Source organism: Eschscholzia californica, unplaced genomic scaffold (genome assembly GCF_041429995.1).
Source record: "Eschscholzia californica isolate CP2 unplaced genomic scaffold, dmEscCali1.0.p SCAF_5, whole genome shotgun sequence".
NCBI lineage: Eukaryota > Viridiplantae > Streptophyta > Magnoliopsida > Ranunculales > Papaveraceae > Eschscholzia > Eschscholzia californica.
This window is the reverse complement of record NW_028238472.1, coordinates 5,386,010-5,409,493: the sequence shown is the minus strand read 5'-3', so window position 1 is coordinate 5,409,493 and position 23,484 is coordinate 5,386,010. Positions and strand designations below refer to the sequence as shown.

Sequence of the window (23,484 nt, the reverse complement as noted above, 5' to 3'; positions counted from 1 at the left end):
TGAACTCATCTTGAAAAGGGTTTCAATCCTCCATTGCCACAACCAAAGCAACAACAAAAAGTATTCATCTTCATCCATTCTTCCTGGAAGCCCAAACGATGTAATAGATGTTTCTTTCAGTTCAGATAGTTCAAATGAATCATGGGCTGTGACTTCATCATTTTCTTCCTCACAGGAGAATTCTCTGTTGAAGAAAAGGAAAACCCTAGATCAACAGATGCGTTTACCTACTACCTTCAACAGAGATGCGTTTACCTTTGAAGGTCTGTTCTTTGAACAGACCGACTCCGGCGAAGGGAAACCCCCTTCGCCTGAATTTTTAGAGAGAGAGAGAGATGAGAGAAATTTTTTTTTTTAAGGTCGCCGGCCGGAAAATTTTCCGGCTGGCGACCTTCGTCGGAGAAGGTGATGGTGAGTTGGAGAGAGAGAGGAGTGAGTTGGAGAGAGAGAGATGAGTTGGAAAGAGAGGTGAAGGGGAGAGAGATAAGTGAGGTGGAATTAATGTTTTATTTTTAATTTTATTTTGAAAAAATATTTAAAGGATGGGTAGTAATGACATTTACTTGAAAATATGGGCCATATTTGAATTTACGAAAAAAAGGGGGCCATAAAGGAAGCTGGTCACAAAGTAGGGGGCCATATAGGAATTAACTCTTTATAAAATCATCTAAATTACATTAATACTTTTTAGAACAAAAATGGTTTTGGAAACCAAAACAAACTGGAAAACATGTAAAGAGACAACAAAATGGCTTGTTGTTAACAAATTAAGGGCCTAAACATTATTAACCGAATAATTTAGTTACAATCTTTTGAGATGTTGTTTGCAATTGAAAGAGTCAATAATTTTGGTAAACAAAAAGGAAGTCGCAATATCGAACCAACTAAAGATTAAGGAAGATTTGAAAATCAGAATTTGAACTGAACTACCTCCCCTGCTGTATTGTTGTTATATATGCTTATGGTGTTCCCCTAAGTTGGATGTGGGGGTTAGAAACTGAAACTCTCAGAGACATAAGAGCATCTCCAATGCAAAACTCAAAAGAAACTCAATTGAGATTTTCATTTTAACGTGACAAAATAAAGATCTATAAATTTTGTGTACGATGTAAACATCTTAAGTTATTTTGTTTACTTATGTGACATGCTAATTTTTGTAAAGAAATAGTTAGACAAGAAGAAAAAAAGTTTTGTTTCTCCTCAAAATTTGACAAAACTCACAATTTTTATTCAAAATTTTGGACCTCAAATATTCTTGTTTCACCAAAGCGTCGACCTATTTTTATTCCTATATACCTGTTACCTTTTTCTTTTTATTCCTATGTACCTCTTACCTGATTTCCCCTTCTTCCATAAGTCCAATAAAAAAACATCCTAGTAATCTTGATAAACGTTAATGAACTTCTAGTTGAGTATTAATACTATTAAAAATGTTTTTTTTGAATCATAATATTACAAGTAATAAGCACCGTTTTTTTTTTAAAAAAAGTGTCAATTTTTAAGTGTAATTGTATTTAAGTTTAAAATATGACTTCCACCAATTTTTGGGTTCACTTGTACATATTTTCGTTTTAGAAAATGCTCCTATTTACTGAAACAACAAAATTAAGTTTTAGTTTTTCATTCTCATTCTTCTTCTCAGCCTCCATTCTCTTTCTCCCTTACGTTTTTTCCCTCATTTTCTTACGACAAGTAATGGGGAGACATTTCCATTTTCTTAGTTAAAACCAAACAGTGAGTAATTTATTTTCCAGTGAGAATCAATTTTCCAAGTTATTTTCCCACGTTTCAAACGGACCCGAAAACAAACGCTAGGCTGAAATTCTTGTCACAGGATTCGGTGTCAACAAGAGCGAGAAATCATGGAGAAAACAGAAAAGTCAAAACCGATGAAGATATCATGGAAGAAGACCGGCACCAAGAGACCTTTACCAGTAGCTTCTCTCTATCCTCATCTTCCTTTCGATCAAAATGAAGAAAAATTAGAAACATCTTCTTCTTCTTCTTCTTCTTCTGCCTCCTCAAATCTTCATTCAGAACCAGACGACTTTCATCTCTCACAGTCCTTCTTATCTCAAGGGAATAAACTTGCTGAGGTAAATCTCTTCATTCCTTTTCTTCTTTCCCTAAACCCTAAACCCTTTAAGTTCAACTAAACCTCTTTTTTTCTTTATTTGTATGTGTGGGGATAATTAATTCTTAGAATTGGGGACTTTGGTGTTTTACCCATATTTGGTTTCTACATAATTGTATTAGAAATACAGGTTCCTTGATTGTAAATTGTTGAAGTATCTGAAAATGATCATCTGGGCAAAAATATAGTGTTTTTATTAGGATGAAGTGTGTAGAATAAGTTCATTCAAGATGGTTTTGGAACTCATAGAGTCAGATTTCAGATTGTTTGTTTTTGTCTCACTCGAAATGTCTGACTCATTGGAACGACTGATTTTGGGTCCATTTGAGACTCTAGATTGTTGGGGAAGCGTTAAAGTAATGGAATCCACCATTAAAACTATGATAAACTAACTAAATAAACTAATAAAAATAACGATAAAAACGATAAACTTGATTAATAATAAACTTGATTGATGAATGTTCGATTGATGAATGTTCGATTGATGAAAATAAAGATAAACTAGACTCCCTTATATAGAGTTTCAGACAATCCTAGATAAACACGAAATAGATGCACGATAACTTCTAGAAACTTATCCTAATCTTGCGATAATAAAATACCTAAGTAAACTTTTAAATAAGTTGAACTCCTTCACGAATAAGGTTTGGTCGATTGAGCCTTAGGTTTGGTCGTAAGGCCAACTAGTACTTGGATGGACTCCATCACGATGTCGTATTCATCCAATCGCTGATTTGGATTGATTTTAGGTCCGTTTGATTCGGATAGGTCAGACGAGCCAAATTTAGACAATGTTAAAAAAATAGTGAACTTATGTGACATGCAACAAGCCGACAACAAAATTGGATGCCCTACACTGGATTTGTATACCACCCACCAAGATACTTTTCCTTCTTGAGTTTGGTCTATCTGAACAGAAGTGATCAGATTGACTATAGTTTGTTCTTGATTAACTAGCGGCCTCATTGGAACGACTGAACTCATCCTATCCAGTAGCATTAGCTCATAGGTTACCTTGTTTATGTGTTGTTCGCAGATTCCCTTGTGCACCACATTCTATTGATCTTATGACGAACTCAACGTCACAACCAAGGCAACCACCAGATGAACTAATTACCGATATGGGCTAATTTAATGGACTTTGAATCATACTGAAAGCATAAACAAGGGCTTAAAAATCTTGGAATGCATTAACTTCTTCTATATTGTTAAATGTGAACTACCTTTCAACTTCAAGTTAAATGCTTGTTGTGAAGGATGGGAGATACAAGGAGGCGCTAGCTAAGTGGGAGGCGGCGCTTATTCTGACACCTGAAAAAGCTGTTTTACATGAACAAAAGGCACAAATTCTTCTTGAGGTTGGAGAATCTTGGAATGCCTTGAAGGCAGCAACTAGTGAGGACTATCTGCTTTCTTCTGTTCTTTTCTTTCCACTTGAAGTCTTCAACTGAAACTTTTAGTTGTTGCTGAAGCTTATTTTATTTGTCAAGTTTATAAGAGACCAAGACCCCTTTATAAGGCCCGACTTGTCCTCGTGACTTCCTAATAGGTGACCACTTTGTGTACCTCATCATCGTTAACCTCGTATGGTGATTGGCCAAGGCGAACTCCGTGGTGGTTCGCCACCAACGCATGCGTATCTTGTTCTCGTTATTAGTCTTGGACAGTAAAATTTTTAGCTTTGTTTTATTAAAGCAATTTGCATTTGAAAGAAGACCACCAGAAACTTTACATTGTTTATTGGGTCTGCGGTCTGCCCTCAGAACTGTACAAAATCTGTTTCTTAGTATGAGAATATATTACGTGTTTCATATCGTCATGAAGTTTTAATTGTTATTTCTTAAAGCATGGTTGTTTTGGCAGGAGCAACTGAATTGGAACCATCATGGCCTGAGGTTAGTCAAAACTATACCACTTCGACGCTAGTACTACTCTTACCTGAAGTTTTTCGAGTTAAATCTTATTCTTCCCCCTCCCCTGGCCCACGTATTTTTTGTTGCCTTCAGTTCTTACATGCTATTAACATTAAGTTTCTAATATACTGCCCGTATCGGAAAAAAGTTCTTCTCTACACGGCTTCTTCTTCTCTAACTATTATTCTTGATATATAGGTCGTCAGTAATCTCCCTTTGGACGACTCCGATTTTCTATATTAACAACTCAGAATGAAATATAATCATGTAAACTATCAGATCGCCTTGTAAAGCAACTTTTTGAACTGCTACTGGTGGTGTGAAACTGCGAACAAATTGTTGCGTTCTGTATTAGACATATATATATATATCTATTACTTCGCAAAAGCAAACTTTACTTGTAACGTTTTGCCAATTAAAATTCTTAAATAATACTAATGTAGATCAAATAATTACATTTAGATGCTGGTTAATAGGTTGTCTAGTAATGAAACTGGCTCTTGGTCAAGGTATCTAACAACCCAAGGACATTTTTGTTAGAGATACATACTGGATTACTGGGTATTCCCTTACCTGATAAAAGATTTGTCAATCGATCTAATGTTTGTGTCCTATGATTATGGTTTGGGGTCAAGGCACAGGATATTGGATTGTGTAACCCAACTTTGGTGGGGCAATTGCAGAAAAAACAGATTAAGAACCTCGATGATTGTGTTTTATTGTCATGTTCTTACTTTTCGTGGGTTCTTCCTCTTTATATAATGATACTTTTTTCATGTTTTTTGTTGCCATGTTAATGAAGCAATCAACAGGAAACTATTCCCGACCGGTTTAAATAAAAGTTACAGGATTAATTTGGGTATTTTTCAGGCCTGGATCACACTTGCTAGAGCACAGTTAAACTTTGGTGAGCCTGATGAAGCAATTGAAAGCCTTGACAAGGTGTTAGCAATCAAGGTACATAATAATTTCATGACTCTTAAGTCTTAACTGGGTCTAGTAAAATAGACCTTTTCCCAATCATATCTTTTACTATTCGGTTGCATATGCTTACGAAGCTTTGTGTGACTGCAACTTATATGGTGTTTGTTTTTTTCTTGTTTGAAACTCACTCGTCTAAGTTTGACTTGTCAAAATCTGAATCGTCTGAGTTTGACTTGTTTTAAATAAGGGTACAATAGTCATTTCATAATATGCTGAGATAATGGGCTCCAAATTGGATGGACCCGAAATCAGCTGGAGTCTTCCATTTGCACATGTCAGACTCACAACTCTGACAAAAAACAAACATTTTGAAATCTAATTTGAGTGGATTCAGATCTCGTGTCAGATTTCAAATCTGAATTTGAAAAAAAAAAAATTTATTAATTGTTTGTGCAGCCTGATTGTAAAGAAGCACAAGATGAGAGAAAAACTGCACTGCATCTTGTGAAGAGGAGAAAACAACTTCATCTATCGGGCTTAAGTGAAACTACAAATCGTTACATGGTTGGGGATGAAGCTGAGGTCTCATAAACATCGAAGTCAAAGGTAAAATACATTACGCTGAATGTACGCCTGTTTTACATGTTAGAATAGAAAAAGGCGCCAACAAGTGATTCTTGATATCAAAAGGTGTTAAGAAGAAGCGAGAGGCATAATGCCCACCTAGCTGAGAGACTGAGACCAGTATGATAGTTAAAGAGTTCCTTGTAATTATTAAACAAGTTGTCTAGATATAACTTATGTTATATGTTTTGTTTTAACTTCTACGTTCCGAAATAAAATTGTGTATATTCTTTCGAGTCTGTGATGTTTTGTTTTGTTTCAGAGCAATCTACTTGAGATCGAAAACAGCTGTAAGAGGAATCTGGGTAGGGATGAAACTTATGAAGATGTTGGTCAATTTGATTCTCTCCTTAATGAATGCAGTCTATTGTTTTTAGACCCTTCCACTTGCCCAGATCCACAACCCAGGAAAAAATAATGGGAAATGTTATATACACGCAGTTTTTATCTGATACACTCAGCGGTTATTAACACACACTTAAACCTATTTTTACCATAACACACTCACTTTTCCTATACTGGCATGTTGGAATGTCTTGATCAGTTTTCGTTTGGTAAGATGAACCCGATCCTGTACTCAAACTATCAGAAAGATAAAACCGATATGTAACAAAGACATCAATACAGTCATACCCACAGATAGCAGAGAGAAACACTCAAAATTTTTTTGGTAAGTTTATGCCCGCAAGAAGTAAATGTTGCTATACTCAAACTGGCGAAAAGATGAAACTTATGTGTAATATAATGCATCGGTACAATCATACTGACAAGTAACAAAAAGCAACAGTGGTAGAGAATTTTGATAAGTTTTCTGTAAGCTAGAATCGATATGTTCCATTACATTTCGGTAGCTGCATGTCAACATACAACGCAATCTTTCAGATTGGTACTCCAGATAGGTTACTTTGATGAAGTTTTTTGCTATTCAAGAATAACACCACTTTTATTGAAAGAGAAACTTAAAATGAAGGTTTATGTGATGTTTTTATATCCTTTTTAGTGAGTGATTCTTCTGTCTTTACAGTTTTATTTAGATCAAAATAAGAATGTGAAGTTTCTCTCTTTTATATGATTTTTCACCATTAAAACACAATAACAAACTTCAATATTTTGAAGATGATATTAGATAAAGATAATTGTTGGATTTCAGTAAGTTTTCAACGAGAAACTTCAAGTGGTGGGTTAGTGAGGGTGGTTAATGCAAGAGTTAACGGAGGAATTGCTAGTTTTGGGAATGGCGGAGAATCTTTTGGTATTTCTAATCAGCTTCACTAAATTGACTTAGTGGTCAGTGTGAGTGAAATTTGATTCAATGAAGGCAAATTGACCAAGTCAATCCCATTTGAGTCTATTGAAGCAAATTGTGTAGGGTTGTCCCCATTATTCTCAGAGCAGTGGTTGTCCAGGGCGATGAGAACTAGTAGGAGGGGTTGAGGAACGAGGTACCAACCGACTAAAGGGAAGAGGAAGTCATTTTGGATCCATGCTCATTCTCTCCGCTCGCGAGCGACATACTAAAAAGATGGTTATTATCAAACAGAAATCTAAAAGAAAGAAGAGAAATTTGGCCACATCTTTCAAAAGAGGCCGCCTTCTCTAACGATCTTTCCTAATCAAAATAGACACTGGTTATCTTGTGGATGTTCAAACTACGACGATGATCATCACCATCATCACCATCACCATCACCATCATCGTCATCCTCATCGCCATCATCATCACCCTCATCATCATACATAACTCACAAGTCACAACCTTTAGAAGCTCAGAGGAGTAAAAACATTTCTGTACCTGATCTCCCCACACCAAAGAGAGTGTTCCCGATACCAAAAGCCATCGATTCAAAAATAAAACATATCGCAGGACGCAGGTTCAAAAAGCGGGAAATTCAATCTCTTAGAAGACGATCATTTTTAGGGTTTCATGGCGGAGAAGACGAAACCACTGAGCTTGAATGAGAGACTTAATAATATAGTTCTTCAGTCATCATCTAAGCTTCCTCCTCCAAAACCCCAAGGTATTCAACAAATCTTCCCCTCTCTTTTGTTTACATTTTCGTCCATTTATCATATATGAACAACAAAATTTATCTTTTTCACAGAAGAAGAATCATCTGAAAATACCCAGAAAGTGAAAATTCAAGGAAGAAGACGCCTTTGCAAACTTTCCTCCAAGGATGATACCACCACCACCACCCCCGCTAGCGGTGGAGGAGGAGGGACTTTTCTCTTGGAGGAACCAAATTTCTCCAGCATCATGGATGATATTGATTCACCTCAATCTCCTACCTCTCCTGTTCAAATACGAGATATTGTTGATGAATTAAGCTCCAAACTCGATTTCTTATCAATCCAGAAGCCTAAAAGAGCGGATGATGGTGGTAAAGTTAGCCTCTCTTACTCCAGTATGGGTGTTCCTACTACTACTTATAGTGAAACCCCCATAGAGAAGGTGCAGTCGAAGCAGGATAAGAACTCCAGTATGGATGTTCCTACTACTACTTATAGTGAAACCCCCATAGAGAAGGTGCAGCCGAAGCAGGATAAGAACTCCAGTATGGGTGTTCCTACTACTACTTACAGTGAAACCCCCATACAGAAGGTGCAGCCGATGCAGGATAAGAACCCTAGAGACGATGTGGATCATGGTTTTGCTAGTGCTGATTCTTCATTTTCCCTTTCACCTGATGCAGTTGTGGATGAGGAGGTTCATCCGCATTCTAGGGTTCAGAGTGAATTGGATATTGAGGGTGTTGATCAGACTAAGAAGAAGAATACACCCCCTAAAATGGACTCAATAGGTTCATGGCTGTCCGAGGAGGACAATGAATGTGTCGTTTTAAATGATGATCATGATCATGAAGATCTTGCGCTTGTTCAAGATTCTTCTCGTGTTTCATCAACGCGGGATTACTATGTTTTGACTGGGAAACCATCAAACTACACCCTTCCCGGAAAAATTGCAGACATGCTGTATCCACACCAGAAAGATGGTCTGAAATGGTTGTGGTCCCTCCATTGTCGGGGCACTGGTGGAATCTTAGGAGATGACATGGGTCTTGGAAAAACGATGCAGGTAAAACTCTTTAACCTTATGCACCACTTGTGCTAGTAGTGGAATCATATAGCATAAAGAAAATATTGCAGAATGCAGACAGCAACTCCAAGTTTTGCATTAATATTCTGCTTCAATTTTGATGTTTTTGTCCAAGTGATAGTGGATTAGCAGATTGAGGTTCATGCTTATCTAACTGCTAAACTTATATTTAGTTGCTTTACGCTTTAGATCGAAATACTATTTTTTTAGGTCATGATGCATTTGAGTCATCATATTATGCTAATATACGATAAATTAGAAGAGAAAAGTAACCTGTTATTTGGCCATGACGCATTCATTAACTAAATTAATGATATATTAGGTGCATGAATGGCTGATAGGAACTTCGTTGACATGTTTTGGTGAACACTTTTTCCTGTAATCAGTGTGCCCTTTTTTATGTTAGTTTTTTATTCTAAAAATATTGCCTAAATTTTCATCTTAACTGTGGGATACAAGCTACTTATCTTTCTTTTGTATTGTTCAAGTTTCAACAAGTTGTTTTGAAACATATCCAATTTAAAGTGCCCTACAACCAGGTTTCTCATATCTGTTAGTGTTTAAATCTTCTCTTGTATGGATAAATTAATTACTTCCATTTCTATCCTAATATCGGTTATCCCTTTCTTTTAGATATGTGGCTTTTTAGCAGGGCTATTCCATTCACGCTTGATTAAGAGGGCATTGGTTGTTGCTCCTAAGACACTCCTCGCTCATTGGAACAAAGAATTATCAATTGTAGGACTTTCAGAGAAGACGAGAGAGTAAGGCTGAACTACTTTATTCTGCCTCTATTGGTTTGATTACATAATATTTTACTGTATGAATTCCACAATTATTTTATGTTTATGTTCTAAATGTTTGCACATCCTTGCTTGCAGATACTACGCACCTTCTGTGAAACTCCGTAATTATGAGCTTCAATACATACTCCAGGTTTACATCTTTCTTCCCCTTCATCTTAATATGACAATGTTTCAGACAAAAGTATTTTCCTCGAAGTGGGTTTCTCTGATCAGGTGAGGCGTATCATCAAAGCGCCTCGCGCAAACTCAGTATCAAGACCATTACATGGCTTGTGATAAATTTGTATTCTAAAATCATGGAAATTGACGAGCTGTAGTTTTCTTTTTGTGATTTATGTTGCGCAACCTTAATATAACACCACAACATGCACAGCTTACAGAACTTGAAATAGACCATATGTCACCTTAGATCCATGAGGAATGATTTGTATCTCTTGCACATGATATTTGTCTATCTTTGTTATTTCTAATGCTTTCTACTAGAGCAAATTTCACTTTTAAAGTTCCATTATGCCTTTATGCACTTTTTATGGAACATGTTAGTTCTCAAAAAGAGTGCCCGGGTTCTGTATAAATGCTATTTGCTTGTCTCTTCTACAGCATTCAGGTATTCTTTTGACAACATATGACATCGTGAGAAATAATTCAAAATCGTTAAGAGGTGATAGGTACTATAATGACGAAGGAAGCGAAGAGGAAAGCATCGTATGGGATTATATTATACTCGATGAGGTAGGTTTCTTATTTTTATTTTTAGAAAATAACTATAATTAAATCTTATGTTATCACCATGTTTTGGATCTTCTGGACTTGGAAAACCACTAACTTGACCTAGTTTAGAGTTAGGCACTGAGAAACATTGACATCGTGACGAATAAGTTTCGGGTAATCTCAGATTCTAACGTTTTCTTTGAACGTTACGTTAGAAATGAAAAAGATTTACAAAACTAGCTTTGACCTTTGGAGCTCAGAGAATTGGTTTCTGCCGGCCAAACAAAGACACTATGTTGCCAGCATAGCTACCCAAGAAACAGTGGAGTTTGAGAAATGGTGGAATTTGGTCCATTTATCCTCTCTGCTCCAGTGATAGAGTAGCCCTTTCACAGCCTTTACTATATTCTCTCCTTTAAGCTTCAGTCCTTTGAAAACCGCATTGCTCCTTTCTTTCCAGATCACCCAAACTACTGCATCGGGAACAATCTTCCAAATCTTTTTGCCTGGCTTTGGTAACGCGGCCTGATCTCATTGCAAAAACATCTCTTTCGTGTTAGGAAGACACCAGTTGATGGTAAAGCTTTTGAGGAAGAAGGCCCTCACTTCCTTAGAAATACTACAATGTAGTAGCATACGGGACCTGTTTCTGCTGCTTTCTTACATAAGCAACATCTGTTGGGCCTGAGAAACCCCCTTTTGATTAGGATATTCTACGTGGGTAACCTGTCTAGAAGAAGCAGCCCAAAGTACAAAGCTACCGTTGGTGGGATGTTGCCTTTCCAAACCTTGGGAATGTCTGTGATGTCGTTCTCAAAGCCAGGTGCTATCTAACCGAGCTATCCTCCTCTTCTCCTTCCTTCCAGCAAAAACAATCATTCTCCTATGAAATCTGCACATTATTGATTCTATCTAGGATACATGCCACATTCTCAATCTCTTTAGTCATTTAGATTTCTTCTAAGCTTGAGGTAACAACCATTCTCTCCTTGTTGATTGATGATCCGAGACCAAAGCATCCTTCATCCTGGCTAGACTCAACAGGTTGGGGTGCAGAACCTTTGAAGGCATGTTAGTAGTCCAGCAATCATGCCAAAACAGAGTAGTCCTACCATTTCCTACGTTTCTTTTCATGGTGTTCTCTAACTTCTGTTTATGTTTGTAAATTCCCCTTCATACACACATGACACATCCTTAGGACTTAGTGGGTCTCTTAGACTTAGTAAGTACATCTGCCTCCCACTTCCAAACCATATTTTTCCTCAATAATCTTCCTCCAAAAGTTTCCTTCTCTACATCGAATCTCCATAATCACTTGGTGAATAGAGCTTCGTGGCTTTGATGTTTCTAATCTCCAAACCTCCCTTGGAGATATTTTTGCAAACTGATTCCAACTTCCAAGACACCCAGTGAATTCTTCTCTGCTCTTCATTCTACCTAGATTCTAACTGAAGTGAGACTCTTGGTTAGGTGGGCTAAATGGGACTTTGACTAAGTCCATGAGCAGGCGAATGGCCTCGACGATGAAGGAACTATGAAAATGAAGTTCATTGAGTAGTAAGACACGATCTAGAAAATGCTGTGAACCCTTGCCTGATGGATTTGGGTATCAATGTTGCCTAACCGATGTTTCATTGAGTGATGAAAAGATCATGTTGGCATTCGGATTCATATATAAAATTCAACATTTTTTCTTTTGTCAGCATGGACAGTTAAGCAGTTTACTAGCAAAATACTTTTCTTAGAGTCTGCCACGGCTCATTTAGTTACATTTCATGCTTCTCCAATCAGTTTTGTTTTTAATCAATCTCTAATTTTATTAACACTAGTCTAGAATCTGCTTTTTTATTAATTAGTGCTTCGTGAGTAATTTTTAATTTTCATCTTCCTTTTTGTGGTATTTTGTCCGGATTCTCGAGCAAATCACTTGATTTTCTTACAATAGCATCAACTTTTTTGTTCATTTTCACTAATGTTGGTTTTAACTTCAGGGGCATATTATAAAGAATCCTTCTACACAGAGGGCTAAAAGTTTGCTCGAGTTACCTAGTTCTCACCGTATTATCATTAGTGGTACACCAATTCAAAATAATCTAAAGGTGAGTCATACTTCGTTTATTCTACTTATATTCCCTCATTGTTTTTTGCTTCTATCTAAATATTTATTTCTTGCAAAATCTATAACATGTGTCAAATGTTGCTCCAGTTCCTACGAATATGATATTGAAATTTTCTTGCTTTCCGTTGTCTTCTATAGGAATTATGGGCCTTGTTCAGCTTTTGTTGTCCTGAACTTCTGGGTGACAAGAAAGAGTAACTAACATTCTCAAGCTCCTTCTCGTATTAGTTGTTTTCTGGAACCTTTTTTAGCTGACGTTATTTAAGCTTTCCAGGTTCAAGGAAAGATATGAAGCTGCAATTATTCGTGGAAATGAAAAAAGCGCTACCGATAGGGAAAAACGTATTGGATCTACAGTTGCGAAGGTAATATATGAATATATGATTAGGCAAGCTTTCCTTCAATCGCCGTGGTCTAAGGGTATGGTATTTCCTTCATAATTCTTCTAAACTACTGACTTGCAGTAAATGCAATTAATGAGAAACTTAACGGAAACCTATAATCATTAACTATTACTTTTTGTTACTAAGCATAATCTGCACTTTTGGGTTAAGGGTTGTGCCTAGTTTAAATAATATGGACTTGCGTACAAGTGTAGCACCTACCAGTGCCCACCAACCAAGTATATCTTCTGTGATTAAACAAACTAAAAACTCAAATTACTATAAATAAACTAAGGATCCACTAGTATGAACTTAGTCGACAATACAGTTTTCCAATGTGATGAATCCTTAATTGATCTTATGCAATCACATATGAGCGCCTCAACGGGTGAAACCTTAACCTGCAAATCACAAAGTGCCACTAACTTTGGTGGTTCTGGTCTTCAAGAAGAAAAAAAAAACTGAATAATCTAAGGCTTTACCGCTTTAGCAATCTTGTTTTGTCCAATTGATTGAGATTCTCTAACTGTTACATAAGATCTATTTTGTGTTTTTAGATAAAGAGACTCCCGTATTGCAAGAAAGAGGTAGTTTGTTAGAATATTAGCTCTAAGACCCATAATTTTTCTCTCAAAAGTTGCTCATCAAAGATTACACAACTGTTCACCAAAGGAACATAAAAATGTCACAGTCAAATGCAATTACACCTTCGTTTGATCTCTTGCAGGAACACCAAAATTTTAAGGGATCTGTCATTGGTAGCCATCTTAACAGATAAAGTAAACAATCAAATGTAATTAGTGAAATTAAGCACATTAATGCATTGACTGGAAAGGGCTAGAGTTTGAGCACAAAGTATATGGTCCGAGTTTGTGCTGGTGCCACTTGAACAGCATAGCGCCCACAAGCACAAAGACCAAAGCTAAAGCATAATATGAGCAAATTCCTGTCATTAAATTCTTTAAGTAATAATGAATTATGTAGAATATCTGTCGTCATCTGGACTTGAAACCACATGAAATGTAATAGTTGTCCCAGTTCTCATGTATTCTTCAATCTTCATCCAGGAGTTAAGAACGCGGATAGAACCATATTTTCTGCGACGCATGAAAAGTGAAGTATCTCTAGAAAATGGGACAAAAGAAAGTGGCAAACTATCTGAAAAGAATGAGATGATTGTTTGGTTAAGATTGACCCATTGTCAGGTGATCCTGATTTGTTTTTTTTCGTCTCCCGATGTTTCATCTTGGCCTTTATAATAATTTGGACTATGCGTTATTTCTTTGATGTAGCGCCAATTATATGAAGCATTTTTGAACAGTGAGCTTGTTCTTTCATCATTTGATGGGTCACCATTGGCTGCAATTACGGTATGGATTGTTTTCGTCATTTTTATATGTTTGTTGATTTTGTTACCCCAGGTACATGTTTATCTTTTGTTGCTTAGTAATTTGCTCTCTTCTTGTTTCCATTTGATATTTTTAGTGGATGTGTTCTTTATAAAATAGATCTTTTTAAGTTCCATTTTCTGGCTAACTACACACATGCTTGTTAGTAACTTTCTTTACTCTCCCATTGCTTTAGCTCAAACCTATGCCTTGGGAACATCAATATCTACATTACCGTCAAGTTCTAGACGAGGGCTACGTTCCAAACTAGCATGAATGCACTCAAGGCAGCCTTAGCAGCAACAAAGACCGGCAGATTGACAACTCTCTTTAAACTCATAGTCAAATTATTCTCTTCAAACTGATATCTTAAATACTTTAACTAGTCAACTAAACTTGTACTTAACAACTTAACTAATTATTCCTATATATACAAAATTTGGTAAATTATGGGTAAATAATTGAAATTTCAAATATGCTAAATCTAGAGTAATGAATTTATAGAGTGCCCAATACAAAGATGGGGAAATCATATGCGGTAAGCACGGAGTAGTGTTCTCGTATCTCGTCATTGAATAAACCCTTACAGCCCTACCCTAATTTAACCCCCATATGTCATCATCTTTACCCTTTGATTGCTAAGCTTGCTAACCTGATACCATGACTACCATTGAAAGATATAAGCTTAAATTATTCCTTGTACCAATGTTCGATGTGGATGCCTACACAAAATCTCCATGTTAGATACATTCCCACTCACTTTTATTTGTCATGTGTAGAAGTTGTAATTGCCTTTTAGTGTGATTTTCTCGATGTTAGTGGTTTTATTTGTGTTCAATTATTTAAGCTTCACTGTATCGTGCTTCAGATCCTGAAAAAAATATGTGACCATCCATTTCTCTTGACGAAACGAGCTGCTGAAGATGTACTTGAGTCACTGGATCCATCACTTAATCAGGATGACATTGGGATGGCCGAGCGTATGGTTTCACAGTTGCTCAATGCCTCTGATACTGGAGATTATCAGAAGATGAACGATGAAAACATTTCATGCAAGATATCATTTATAATGTCTTTACTGGTTAGTGTTTTACACATTTATCAAATTGGAAATTTTGCATAAGCATTTTAACTAGCGTTCTTCTTGCTTCTTTATAGGATACTTTGATTCCAGAGGGTCACAGTGTTCTGATCTTTTCTCAAACTCGTAAGATGCTAAACCTCGTTCAGGTAAGTTTTCTCTCTGTTTTTTTCGCACCCTAATGCATATGAAGACTTAGTTTGTACCATGATCCACATTTGAGCTTAAAATCTTATCTTGCTTACTGCTTAGTAAATCCAATGCTTAGTGATTTGTTTATCAATGGTATCCCTAGCCTGTTTACATGAAGAAAAGCACGATGTTTCATGAACTTGGAACAACCCGATTTAGTCGGGTTTCAAATTTATAAAATTATATTTTTGGGTTGACTCTTGCTATGGATGTGGAACTTTGGCTTCCACAATAATTATAATGTTTCACTTTTATTTGATTTCTCTTGTTCTCTATTGATTGGTTGATATTGTCACTAGACATATGATTCTATCTCGTAAATGCAAGTCTAGTCTTATTTAAACGGACGTGACTGATTACTTGATGTACGGTAAGCTCGTGGATTAATTGCTTGATGTCTCTTATTTTCTCAGGAAGCAATTATATCGAGAAATTACAACTTCTTACGCATAGATGGTACTACAAAAGCTATTGACAGAGAGAAGACAGTGAATGTTAGTATCATTTGAGTTCACATGAAAAACCTTTTCGTTATTTCTTAAATGTCTGTTTTGTCATCTTTTTCTTTTCTGCCTCTAGATTTTCCAAGAAGGTGGAGCTCCAATTTTTCTCTTGACGTCTCAAGTTGGTGGTCTTGGTCTTACCCTTACAAAAGCAGACCGTGTGATCGTGGTTGATCCAGCTTGGAATCCAAGGTGAGACTTATTTTTCTCGTCACATTTTGAGAAACTATTACTGATGTTCCAAATCAACACTTGATATAGGTTATCATTGATAACTTGCAACTGAGGTTCTCTTGGTAAATTGCATGTGTTAGCCCCAAAGGATAGACTACCAATCTGTATGGTAATGTGGACGTCCATATGATTAAAAGTTTAAAACCCATAAAAATTGAATGAATCCGCAAATCATCTTCTTTGTTAGTCTAACTTCTATGTTAAGCTCATATTTTCTCTTGAAAAATAAAATTTAATTAAATTAACAGGAACTAATAAACTAGGGACTAAAGAAACGGAGAGATGCATGTATTCGTGCAAATTACTAAGCATATATTCCACCGACAAGTAGGAGCAAAGAACAACTGAAAGCTTCTTGCAGTCCAGTTACTCATCTAGATTATCGTTGTAATTATAAACATTATCATCTTCATGGGACGGTGACTTTGGTCATCATCATGCAAAACAGTCTTCCACCTCTGGACACACCTGTCTGGAAAGTCCAAGAACTATAAATGGTCCAGCTCTTGTAAGAGGACTGGTTCCAAGTTACTACCGGATGCAGTGGCACGCGCTAAATAATTTAACCTTGACGGTGACTCTTCAACTGGTAAATTACTGGAAATTCTCCACTGAGGGATCATAAAAACCTAAATACTTCCACATGATCCATAATCCACATTCTTCATCCAACATCTCTAGAATGTTCCTAATAGCGTTCAGAGTGAGCTATCCAGATGCCACCTGATCCAAATTGCAACTTCCATTTCATGTAAGGGGGAAGCTGTAAGCCCAAGTGCCCAACCACATTCGAATATCTACTGATTCGGGCAACCTGCTCTACTGTATGCTTAAGAGGAACTTCCTCGAGGTAGAGAATATGCATGCTCATTTAAGGTATCACACGAATATGATTTATTTGTTTCATCTTAGGGAAATTGAACTAATATAAAGTTTCGTATCTGTTGTGGCATATGAAATTTTGGGGAGTTAGATCTCTAAATTCATATTCTGTGATCTTCCTACTCTAATTATACTAACCAATATTTCATGCAATATTGATTTGTTGACCTTCTGTTGGTTCTTTTGCAGCACGGATAACCAAAGTGTGGACCGTGCCTATCGTATTGGGCAAAAGAAAGACGTAATTGTCTACCGCTTAATGACGTGCGGCACTATTGAAGAAAAGATCTACAAAAAGCAGGTTTGAGCAAAAGTCTTACATGACTAAGAAACCAATAATTATACTGCTTTAGTAATTCCTTGAGACACTAAGGAAATAAAAAAGAATTGCTTAGTTCATGGTGAGGTGTGTCATAGCTCATAAGGGTTTAGCTGATATAGACATGTCACGTTTGTGAGGATCGAGGAGATCTGGATTTGAAATTAGTGTTACTTTGAGGTGTGTTGATCCGAATTTCTGACAGTTGGATGATACTTTTGTAAATCTTGGCCAATCGGCCGGATGAAGTAAAAAGATACCAGCGCCCGCTATTATATTGCTTTTATATACTAAATAAATATATACTGGCTGATGAGAAAAAAAAATCCTGTGCGGTCCAGGTTTTCAAGGGTGGTTTGTTAAAATCTGCTACTGAGCACAAAGAACAAACAAGATACTTCAGCCAACAGGTATGCACGTCAAATCAACATTCCATTTTAGTTGGTTTTAGAAAAAAAAATTCCTGATACTGATGTATATTTGCTAAACTCTTGAAGGATCTTCGGGAACTTTTTAGTCTCCCAGAGCAAGGATTTGATGTTTCGGTTACTCAACAGCAATTGCATGAAGAACATGACCGTCAGCACATAATGTAATTACTCCGCCGTAAACCATATACTCACTCTTTTTGCTTAAGGATGAACTTATGGTAGTTATTTTATATATCCTGAGACTTATGTACGTTGGCTTGGGGTCCAGAGGTGCTTATAAGCCCTAGCACTGGTGGAGTCGAACTACTAGTTCCATGTCACCAAGCTTAGCTCCTCTTTGAAATGTTTGTCTATGCCTAGCGTGCCGGCCCAGTTCAATTTACGCTAAGTGGAAATGGAAACTGTAACACTTGGGACATGCATAGTTGAACTTGAATGTGCAATTGAGTTCTCGTACCTAAATCTGATTCCATACCTAGTATATGATTACGCATTAAAATTTCAGTTATTTTCGTAATATAATAGAGTTGTTATATAATACATTCAAATTATTCAAAAATAAAAAATATATAATAGAGTTGTAGATGTTACGGCATCACCTGCCAACTTGGTTGAGTATTCCATGTCTGGGCTTGAAATTGGTAAGACATGATCTTATTGTATTAAGAATCAAGCTGAAAGCAAATACAAGTTAACAACAGCTATAATTTTGTAATTATTTGACGTCAAATAGGAAGCCTCGAGCAGTATTTTTGGCAGTGACAATCCTCGCTCGAGTCATGAAGTTCAGCAATTCTTTGCTACTTCCTTGTGCTACCTGTTATATACTTTTTGATCCCTGTATTTTCTACACGGGTATTAGTACAACTGCAAGTGCTTAAGTGGTTCCCTGTTCATATACTTAATCTTCTTTGGTTTTTGTTTCTGGTAATTTTCTAATTATCTTGTTATTAATAGGAATGACACTTTGAAGGACCATATTAAGTTTCTCGAGTCACTAGGTATTGGAGGAGTAAGCCACCACAATTTGCTTTTCTCTAAGACTGCAGCTTTGCAAGATGATGAGGAGTTGCCGAGGTAAGAGCCTCCTTTTGGCTTCATAATTCTTTTGTTGTAATAGAGTTTTTCCTCGTATGAATCTTATCTGGAATGTGTATAATGCTAGCAAAACTCGGATTGGCACGCCTTTTTGCTTGATTTTAATCCTAGTTATACGCTTCAACACCTCTTCCTGTAGTACGTGTTCCTCATTGTCACACAAGACTTGTTAACTGCATCTTCGCTGAGATGTGACTGGGCATTCACTATTTTATAGGGTCTTGCAAACTTTTTCAGTTTTTTTGTGCTGGTTTCAAAATCATATTATTCGCCAGAATGTTCCAAGTAACATGGTTTATGTTACAGATATGAGCCTCAAGTAGATTCCAGATATAACAATGAAAATGGCCATTATACATTATAAACACATGCACACACACACACACACACACACACACACACACACACACACACACACACACACACACACACACACACACACACACACACATGTCTGTGCAAGTTCATAGTGTTTTATTCAAGATCTCACATTATACCCATTAAAGGGACTAGAGTATTATGACAGTAACGTGAAACAGAAGTTATGTGTGGAAGGCACTGAGTTCCACATCTAGGAGGATTTTCTAGTTCATAATATAAACTACCTTGTCTTATAAATTTGCTTAGGCCTTTTGGTTCCTTTTGGCGCCTAGATTGGTGAAGATGGAGAAGATTGAAGTGCCCTAGATCCTCTGAGGAGTAAGGCATGCGGCATGCCTATGTCATTTGACAAGGAAGAACTGTATACCATGTGGGACTAGGGTTATGGCCTTGGTGGTGCCTAAATTAAGGACATTATGGCTGGTATTGAGATATGTGTTGCGTCAAATGGTATCAGAGTGTAGGAAGTGAAGCAGAAGTTACATGTCTAAGGCAATTAGTCCCATATTCAGTAGGAAGAACTTTTAGACAGCAGTTGTAACACAACACCATTTGGTGGTTTTTGCACCTAAATTGGTCTGTGGAAGAGTCTGCGGCGATCTACGATAGGTGTATGCGAAGGATAAACCTTGTAACATGTGGAACTTGGCTTCTTGGCCCAGGTGCTGCCTAAACCAAGAACAATATGACTGGTATTGACTATTGAGATGAGTATTGCATCAAAAGGAGTATCTAAATGTCTTATAGAAGTTAACCGACATGGAAAAAATAGTATGTTACTTATGAATGAGCTTTCCTTGTATAAGTGAGTGCTTATTAGAAGTTAGGACAGAATATAATTAAAAAACATTTCCTTTTTCTTGTGGTTGCTGGTTGACCATTATTAGCAGCACGCCAGCACCCAACTAATTAAAAATTAGATTGGGATGAAAATGTCTGTGACGTCTTAACCAAGCAATCTGAAGACAATAGTTTTATCGCTATCAGTTTTAGATAATTATCAAGTTAACTACTGTCCCCAGATTACAATGTAACTATTCTCCTTGGGGGTTCAATTCAGATTTGGTTACTTAAACAAGTGATGTTAAATCCATCTATAGACGAGGCAAGTTTGGGAAATTTGGAAGACCAGAAACAACTGTATTTTATAAGAAAAAAGCTTTAATCTAGAGAGCATTCTTCTCAACAGTAAAGCTACTTCATTCCATTGGAGTAGAAACTTGCCTTTCATATTTGTAATTGACCAAGCCAAGCCGAGTAAAAAGGCCCATGTAAGACATGATGTTATTTTAAAATCCCAGAAGCTATTCCTACGCCACGTCGCCTAAATGTCTTGCACATGAAGCTCCCGTTAATCAACATGAAAGGAAACTGCTTGTGTATATGTTTGGAGAATTGAGGGACTGGAACATGATTTCTTCAACTTGTTTTATAACAAAGCATGGAGTAAGAAAAATATTTCCGCCCAAAAGATTGAGATAAACAATATGTCTAAAGTGATAATAAGTATGGTTCTTTTGCTGTATGCAATTAAGGAAGAATATATACTTGTTATTCTTCTGTATGTTCATTTTCTTTTGAGATCTAATCTTGGTTACGTTATTTGAAACTGCAGCAGAAGAGAAACTTCTTATGTGGGAAGCTCATCATCATACTCGACTGTCGAACGTAACATTAATTTGTAAGATCCAACTGAAACCCTGTGTCTAGCTTCAGATATTAAAAATTGTCATCTCTGCTTGTTTTCTCGATTTGACAGGCCAGAGTATGCGTTCAATCCAAAAGATGTAAAAGTGGTGCGAAAAAATTCTCCTGCAGCTGTTAGAGATGGACTGACAGAATCAGAAATTAAGGATAAAATCAAACGTTTACATGAGAATTTGGCAAACAAGGTAAGATACAGTCGAGTTACTTCAGAACCTCGATTTGATCATTCGATTCACTTGAATCACTTCAAACTAATGAAAATCTATTCAAAGTTAACTGTCATTCAGTTTCTTGGTTGCGCCCAGTAAAAACATTGGCATGTTCTTTTAACCAAGACCTACAGGAAATTGGGTTCTTACCCAATTTATTGGTAAAGAAAAAGAAGAGAAAAGATAAGACAAGAAGCCCTTATTGATTTTGCCATTTTTTTTTCTTGTGGAAATATTTTATCAGGCTTTGATTTCAAAGTTGCCGGATAAGGGAAGGAAGATAGAACAACATATTTACGACTTGAATTTGGAGCTGGATAAATTGAAGATTACACCAAAAGGCAGCAGCAAAAATGACGTAATTGATTTAGATGACGATGATGATCTATTGGACGAGCTTTGAAAGGTATCTGTATAGGTAAAATATATGTGAATGTTTTTTGTCGTGCCAACAGTAGTAGTTAAACTAAACTACATATGAACGTACACGATACATTTTTGCTGAGCTATGACTGTCATGTTAGTCTGTTACCTCAATCCTTTTGAGTTATGTAAACAGAAACCTACTCAAGAACTAAAAGAGAAATCTATTCTACTTGATGTCTCTACCAGTTGTAAGGCGTAAAAAAAGAAGTATTCGAATACGTGTTTTGTTGCATTTACTTTGCATTTGTCGCTTTAGAATACCATCCATATGTGTCTATTTGAAGGCTGCTACCGGAATGGTTACTGTCTATTAACTAGGTCCAGCTATAATGGTTACTGTCTATTAACCGGAATGTCTACAATTTGGTTATTTATGAGCATTATTATGCATAAGCTGATAACCAGATAACATCTTACTAGAGAAAAGAGCATTAAACATATCTTAATTGTAATCACAAAATGAAAAAGATTTTTTTAAACGAAAATTGCAACTGCGGTATATTTATATATCTAAAACATAAAAAATCAAGTCAAAAACATTTAAAATGTAAATTGGAATATGATGAAACTTGACATAAAAATTTTGTTTGATCAAATTCATTCAATACTCAATAATGATACAATTCAGATCTTTTGTTAATTGCACAAAAGGTCATTTTTGTAGAAAAACTTGCTCACCAAACCAAGTTTTCAGGTAGTTTTATAAGAGAGTGCTCTTTCTAAGAGAATATTGGTAAGAGATAGGAGCATCTCTAATGCAAAACTAAAAGAGCAGCTCACCAAATCATCTACGCCGTTTAATCAAACTATGCTGAGAATCTCAATTGAACCTTAACTCGACTGACTAACTCGATTGACAGGCAAGAGAACCTTGGTCAACCTACCATTTATCTTTTTTCTTTTGCATTTGTGTCTTCAAATAACTCATTTCGCTTACCATTCTAGCCTCTAGGTGAGTGGGGTTGACAAATCGGAATTTGCCCACATAACATCCTTTAGAAAAAAATAAATAAATCTGGTTGAAACAATTTATCCAAGTCCTGAAACTAAATCTGATTTAAACAATTTATCTCAAGTAATTAAAATAAAATATAGATCAAATAAAGGTCGACTCTTGATGGTGATGAAGATCACAGTGATATTACGTGAAGAAGAAAATGAAGATTAGAAAAAGAATATGGGCACAGGTTAGAAGTGTTCTATTAACTGACTAAGGTTAACGTACACACTACTTATGTTGGAGTCTACAACAAAAGCACAAATGAGGTCTATATCGATCATATTTTGAAAAGATGGGCTTTGGGAAAACAAAAGTTTCTTTGGTACAAATTTTAAAGTGAAATAGTAGATTTTGTCAAATTTTTCAGGACAACAAAACTTCATCTCCTTCCTCGTCTCCCTCTATCTCTTACTTCCAATTTCGACCCACCATCATATTTCGCTCCTCCATCCTCTCTCCATCCTCTCTCTCTCTCTCCTCTTTCCTCCTTACTCTCCTCTCCTCTCCTCTCTCTGGCTCTCTCTATTTGTTCCAAACAAAAGAGAGGGTCTCCCAACTCAGATCAACGTTTTGGTGAAAGAGAGTTTTCCCTTCGTTGGAATAGCTACAGAGAAAAGAAGATGAAGAGAGGGAGGACAGAGAGAGAGAAGAGGAAGAAGAAGAAGAAGTGAAAGAGGATGAAGAGAGGGAGGACAGAGAGAAAAAAATATTAAAGATTGCCTTGCAATTTGTCGACGACCCTTACTAGTGTGAAAAGTATCTCCGGAAACAAAAAAGTAAGGCCAAAATTTAATAGTTATTTCTCATATAGTCCCCTAGTTTATGATTGGTTTTCTTCCTGACCCCCTAGTTTATGAAAAATATCTACATAGACTCATTTTCAAAGTTTGGGTTATTTCCGAAATGACGCCCTAATTTATTAC

At 36.4% G+C, this 23,484-nt stretch overlaps 2 protein-coding genes across 2 annotated transcripts; both read left to right on the top strand.

Annotated features, from left to right (window-relative positions):
* The first annotated feature begins 1,592 nt into the window (after nucleotides 1–1,592).
* LOC147536517 (Tetratricopeptide repeat (TPR)-like superfamily protein) lies at nucleotides 1,593–5,831 on the top strand. The gene is made up of 5 exons (XM_086644006.1): nucleotides 1,593–2,096; nucleotides 3,391–3,529; nucleotides 3,998–4,029; nucleotides 4,918–5,004; nucleotides 5,428–5,831. The coding sequence occupies exons 1-5, from the start codon at nucleotides 1,863–1,865 to the stop codon at nucleotides 5,560–5,562; spliced, it is 627 nt and encodes a 208-aa protein (XP_086500132.1). The 5' UTR covers nucleotides 1,593–1,862; the 3' UTR covers nucleotides 5,563–5,831.
* Nucleotides 5,832–7,498: 1,667 nt separating this feature from the next.
* Nucleotides 7,499–21,779, top strand: CHR24 (chromatin remodeling 24). Its single transcript, XM_086644005.1, has 21 exons — nucleotides 7,499–7,612; nucleotides 7,697–8,670; nucleotides 9,325–9,455; nucleotides 9,573–9,627; nucleotides 10,098–10,229; nucleotides 12,200–12,307; nucleotides 12,466–12,521; nucleotides 12,602–12,692; nucleotides 13,778–13,915; nucleotides 14,003–14,080; nucleotides 14,967–15,179; nucleotides 15,257–15,328; nucleotides 15,785–15,865; nucleotides 15,951–16,066; nucleotides 17,180–17,291; nucleotides 17,651–17,719; nucleotides 17,807–17,901; nucleotides 18,698–18,817; nucleotides 20,835–20,900; nucleotides 20,979–21,111; nucleotides 21,380–21,779. Exons 1-21 carry the CDS (start codon nucleotides 7,519–7,521, stop codon nucleotides 21,536–21,538), a joined length of 3,093 nt encoding a protein of 1,030 aa, XP_086500131.1. The 5' UTR covers nucleotides 7,499–7,518; the 3' UTR covers nucleotides 21,539–21,779.
* Nucleotides 21,780–23,484: the final 1,705 nt, after the last annotated feature.